A 5,922-nucleotide genomic window follows, 5' to 3' on the forward strand; every position below is an offset into this window, starting at 1 on the left:
ATCTGCAAAGACATTGATATCTCTAAAATAGTGAGAGGTAGAGAAAGTGGAAAAGCCTTTTAATTGCAAAAGAATGTGATCTAAAAAATACTGCAAGTGCCAAGAGAGACATTTTTTGCTAATAACCGCCTGAAAGACCAGCATTGAGTCACCTTCAATAACAATATCTTTAATGTTTAATGAAAGAGCAAGATCAAGCCCAAGGGATAAAGCCTAGAACTCAGCCACATTATTAGTGCTTTGACCAATATATTTTCCCACTACTTTGATGATCTTTGAAGAATGATAAAAAATAATTACACCAACACCAGACCTCCTTGGATTCCCCTTAGAAGCCCCGTCAAACTGAAGTTTGAATGAAGGAAAAGGAGGAGGACTCCATTCAACCATCTTGCGCTTAACAAGAGAAGAGAGTCCATCTAATATAGCCCCATGGGAAGGCATCAAATGAAGCGAAGACCTTCTCCAAGTGACCCAACTATCCCAATGAGAAAAAGACTTGAGTTGATCTAAATTTTTATGGATGAAAGAAAGCACCACTTCACTAATGGAGGCTTGGATTTTACCAATTACGTCAGTCAGGGTAGCAGATTTATGTTTGAAGATTCTAGAATTCCTTTCAAGCTAGAGATTTCAAACCACCAGAGCTGGGGTGACAACCCAAAGAGATGAGTAGAACGAAGAGGGAAACGACAAGGGCCAGGTCATGAATTGCGAGAGTAGATTCGAACAAAGAGCAAAAGACCATCCAAGCATACCAAACAGCCAATACCAACATTCAGAAGCAAAAGGACATAACATGAAAAGGTGATCCACCAATTCCATACAATAACCACAAAAAACACAAGGAAATACTGTTGTAATCCCAAGTCTATCCAATCACATCTCAGTAAGAACTTTATCTTGGACTGCCAACTAAGCAAACGCCCCTGCCTTTGGAAGACAAGTAGAATGCCAAAAAAGCTTAGTAGGCCAACAAGAGGGTAAAGAGGGCTGAACCAAAGAATTATACCCATCTTTTACTGAATAGGGACCTACAACACTCTTAACCCAGACCAAAGAGTCCTCCTTATTATGAAAAACTAGAGGTCTTTTATGAAGCTCTTCCACAAAAGCAAAAATAAGATCGTTATCAATAGACAAGGGAGGGATATCCTTCCATTTAGCCACTAAACATGGACCTGAGGAGACAATGTTAAAATAATCTGCAATAAGAGGCCCCCAAAGATCTGATAGAATACCAGGCAAAGGGGACCAGTCACGAATAGCTAAAAGAGCAGGATGCCCATTCCAAACTTCATCCCCGAACTGGACCATTTTCCCACTATGGACAACCTAAGATAAATGTGGTAAGACAACCTTCCTACAAGAAACCAAAAAATTCTAGAACATAGAACCCTTCGAAAGAGATGTTGCAGTAAAAATCCTTTCTCTGGATGCTCCCCATAAATACTTGACGAGCATGATGGAAGCCCATTTCCACCCCTCAGCTCTAGAAGAGGGATCTTCTTTCTACCTCCTAAGTTATCATTCCAAAGGAAATAGCAACAACATTTTTATTTAATAATTGTTGAAACATATAACTCACCATCAGTAAATTTTATACCTCATTCTTATGAAAAAGATAAAGATATTTTAGAATGAAATTCTGATGGAGATCTTAGGCTGGAGCTATATTTCATTCAGATTTTAAGAAACGGCCAAAAAAGATTCCTTGTCAAGATTTTAAATGTTTTATATCCTAACTTACGTAATATAATTAGTTGATAAGCTTATTACAGGTTGTGATTGATATAATACTTAGCCACACTTGATTCCAGGAGAATCATAACACAAACTGCATTGGATATATATTGAAAACATTTCTGTTATAGTTTATCACGCAACCCATACTGTTTAGTTTTGTCTGACCAGATAGGTTTTAATGTTATAAAATAGGCTATATTTATGCTGTTATGTGCAATGTAAACGTAGATTAAAAATTCAGCCACAAGCACATATTAACCAAAATATTTTTGGAAATATCATATTTTTGGCAACTAAAATTCCTGTCTGTTGGCAATTAAATTCACTCCAATGCCACTATTCACTGCATGCAATTTTTATTTTTAAGTGCATCGTATAAAAGGCGTTGTTGGATCTATGTTTTCATCAAGGCATATATAGCAAAAGCAGTATTATTAGTTCCTTCCGTTGCTTGGAATGATAGCCACTGTGTGTCACAAACAGTGATTAGTTATAGCAAATTCTGTTCCAATATCTGAAATATGGAAATGTAAAATTTCGAACAGAAAGTAGGGAGAACATGAATTTTCTGCTTGGTAATTGGATAGGAAATTTGTTCAACAAATCGTTAGAGGAAGTCAAAATTGGTGGGAGGTATAATAAGAGGATTTCGATAATTCGATTTAAAAACCGGCTATCTCTCTTCCCACCATCCGTTTAAATGAACCACCGGCCCGAAGGAAGGCGATGTCCCCGGTTCCCTCTCCTTTATCGCTTTTGGTACCGGGGATTCTGTTACTGATGATCGGATTGGGTCATCACATTTGATTAAACCATCATAAATTTTACACTTAATTCTTACTAAAAATATAACTACCAATTTTATGTTGGTGTTAATAGGTATGTCAATTAGGGAAAAAATTGGTCTATTTTTTACATAAATTCATGTAATACATGAGTTCAATTCATAGGCCATTTAGAATATGATGTTGCTTGTGTAACAAAGGTATCAATTGGGAAGTGATAGCTTCAAATCAACTATGCATCCACTTACAAGGATTCAATGTTAGACAGCTCAAATAACCCGAAGACAACTGAAAGGGTGGTGAATAAGTAAGCAATTAAAATTTTAATACTGGAATACATAAACCAAATACTGAAATAACAGATAAAAAAATTAAACATAAACAAAAATCAAAGAACAAATACCATCCACATGACACCAATATTTATACGTGAAATCAGAACTTTCTCTTGCAACAAGTCTATTAACTCTTTTTGACCATGAATTAAGACAGATTCGAAGATATTTGACAAAGACAAAAACTGAAATTCTCTCCTTACTCTTGAATTTGAGTTCTGCAAGAAATACATATCTTGAACCACGTGGTTCTTGACAAAAAGAGTCTTTTCAAAAAATTCACAATAAATGAAATGAAGAATCATGCCAATTTTGATATTTCAAAGAAAAGTCAAGCTGACTTAATTGAGATTAACCTTCTTACCCATTTATCCCTAAGACTTCAACAAATGACTTAGACTTAACTAAGAATTTTTTTTTAAAGAGACACCCTACACAAGATATGAAATAAAAAATGACTCCTTTTTGATGTTAATTAATTACTATTTTTTTCAAGTTTATTCCTTGTAAATAAGTTATATTTGATGTTAATTAATTGCAATTGTGTAATTTATTTATAGAATATTCCTTGTAAATAAGTTTTATTGTTGGAATTGCTATTTTTGAGCAAAAATCAGGTATATACCGAAAAAGGACATTACAGATGTAGGACAAAAAGAAAGAATGTGTTTCACATTTGTGGCTATCTCGTCTAAATTCCTTGGAATGTATCAAAATTTTGCTTCTGTTTTCATACTTGCACTACGAAAAAATGAAGGCAAAAAAACAACTCACCAAACAAAAAGTTGAAAAGACAATGGAACTGTAATAATGTTATGTATGCATTTCATGTCTATTGACATAAAATTATTCTTTCAAATACATTCTCCTTTAATGTGATATATATTATACATTTGGATGAATATGAAATGCTTAATTACATTTCAAAGAATATTTCCTGTATGATATGGACAATAACTTTGGATGCTTAATAGCATATTAGAGTCACGCTTGCAGATGATAATAGCATAGATATCTTAAATACATATATCTGTAAATTGTAGATTATCAATCATGAGGTACCCATCTAACCTATTTATCAATTTGATAAATCCAATATAGACCCTTAAGACTGATATCTCTCAATGTCTTTTAGAGAGATTTATATGGAGGTATCTCTATGTTCTTTACGGTTATTTCTTTTTCTTTCTTTTGTTGCTTCAGAGACATCTAATTTCTCATTTCCAGTAAGGTAAGCAACATTTTGAAACTATCAGAAGTACACAATTCGCTTTCCTCAAGATCTTTTTGATAGTTTATTTTTTCTTGCAACCTGAAGGATCACATGTCTTCTATCTATTTCTGCCTGCTCCAACTCTTTATTGTTGTGTTTTTTATATGATATATAATATCTATTTGTGTAAGAAAAACAAATTTTGCTTTGTGCAGCTTATATATGTTAGGTAATGTTTGTCTACTATGCTGGAAACAAACTCTATTTGATAGCATTAAAAAGCTTAAATAATGTGAGAACATGTTTAGAAGTTTAGAACTAAAGCTTGTTAATCTGTAGAGACAGAAGATAATGGTTTTAATGCATCTTCAGCAAATATACAGATATTATGCCCAAAGATTTTGGGCAACTACAAAAATAATTAGAAACTTTATACAACGAAAACATGGAATTCCACACTAGAATAGCTATTTAAATTAAGTGCTTACATTCTCTAATCGTTCGTAACCACATGGAATTTTACTGTCGGCACCCTTCATTGATAGGGTAATAGAAAGTCATTGGTCTTGTATCAAAAGTTCGTCCTTCAGTCATTTGAATTCAATTCAGCACATTTCGAATTTTCTGTTATATTTGCTACTGCACTGCAGACATTTCACGTGTTCTCAAAGTTATGCAGAGTATTTAGTTACCCATTCAAGAAAGTTACAATATCAGTAACTGTTTGTCTCTTTTCTTGAGAATAATTAAGTATATTTTTGGAGGTAGGACATTACTTCCAACATTCAGTTATGCAGTGATAACATACATAGGAAGTCCAAGAAACTAATATTGGGAATGTGATTTGCAGTGTAATCTTCTGTGAAGCTGTGGCCATATACGGAGTTATTGTGGCTATTATTCTACAGACAAAGCTAGAGAGTGTCCCGTCTGCAAATACATTTAATGCAGAGTCTATGAGAGCAGGGTTTGCTATATTTGCATCTGGCATCATTGTGGGTTTTGCCAATCTAGTTTGTGGCTATGTTTAAATATCCTTATTTTTGGTTTTGAAACTTTATGTTAGGTTCTTAGGTTGAAAATGCAGACTTGGTTGTGTGTTAGACCTAATGCTGCACTATGTAGTACCATTGCAAGTTTTCAGTTTAAAGCAATGGATGTAAAGGTCATCTAGCTACTTGGTTTGTCATCGTTGTCTTGCACATTCTGAAAACATTTTCTCTTGTAGTTATTTAATTGTTGATTTTATTGATAGTGTGATATGTTTTGCAGAGTTTGTGTTGGCATAATTGGAAGTAGCTGTGCACTTGCAGATGCCCAAAATTCTTCACTATTTGTGAAAATTTTAGTAATTGAAATTTTTGGAAGTGCACTTGGGCTGTTTGGCGTAATTGTTGGAATCATTATGTCAGCTCAAGCAGCGTTTCCAACAAAGGTTCAATAGGAGGCATAATTTTACAACAATTTCTGCCGTGAAAGTCTTCTTGGAGGGCATTGTTTTTCATGCACCATGTTTTTACATTGCATTACATTAGATAAGTATGTACTGAAATGAGTTGATTATCTCTCATTTATGTGCACAATCATGGCAATCATAATATTTTAATTTTATCAGTCGCCAGCCCCTAACTTCCCATTAAGAAGTTGAGCTTATGAATCTAGCATTCTTGTGTATTTGCTAGTATATATCCAAAATCTGGTTCATTTGGTGATGTCTACTCACGCCTATATTCCAGATTAATACATCTGATTTCCCTTTTATCTGGCTTTAGAGAGTAATTTTGACAATCATTGATTGGAGTATTTGTGTAGTAGAGTCCAGCTTATCACGATAAACTTAGAA

The 5,922-nt window shown here is 33.9% G+C and overlaps 1 protein-coding gene across 1 annotated transcript; it reads left to right on the plus strand.

Moving 5' to 3' along the window:
* The first annotated feature begins 2,305 nt into the window (after nt 1-2,305).
* On the plus strand, nt 2,306-5,693 carry LOC131043346 (V-type proton ATPase subunit c''2-like). The gene is made up of 3 exons (XM_059212327.1): nt 2,306-2,379; nt 4,930-5,092; nt 5,335-5,693. Exons 1-3 carry the CDS (start codon nt 2,306-2,308, stop codon nt 5,521-5,523), a joined length of 426 nt encoding a protein of 141 aa, XP_059068310.1. The 3' UTR covers nt 5,524-5,693.
* The last annotated feature ends 229 nt before the right edge of the window (nt 5,694-5,922 follow it).

The sequence above is a fragment of the Cryptomeria japonica genome, chromosome 10 (assembly GCF_030272615.1).
Source record: "Cryptomeria japonica chromosome 10, Sugi_1.0, whole genome shotgun sequence".
Classification (NCBI taxonomy): Eukaryota; Viridiplantae; Streptophyta; class Pinopsida; order Cupressales; family Cupressaceae; genus Cryptomeria; species Cryptomeria japonica.

What these genes read in the sequence shown, in the direction of transcription:
- LOC131043346 (XM_059212327.1), top strand. Translation starts at nt 2,306, where the DNA reads ATGAATTTTCTGCTTGGTAATTGGATAGGAAATTTGTTCAACAAATCG. An exon ending in GAAGTCAAAATTGGTGGGAG is followed by an intron (nt 2,380 to 4,929) that starts GTATAATAAGAG and finishes TGTGATTTGCAG; the next exon opens with TGTAATCTTCTGTGAAGCTG. An exon ending in TTGTGGGTTTTGCCAATCTA is followed by an intron (nt 5,093 to 5,334) that starts GTTTGTGGCTAT and finishes TTTTATTGATAG; the next exon opens with TGTGATATGTTTTGCAGAGT.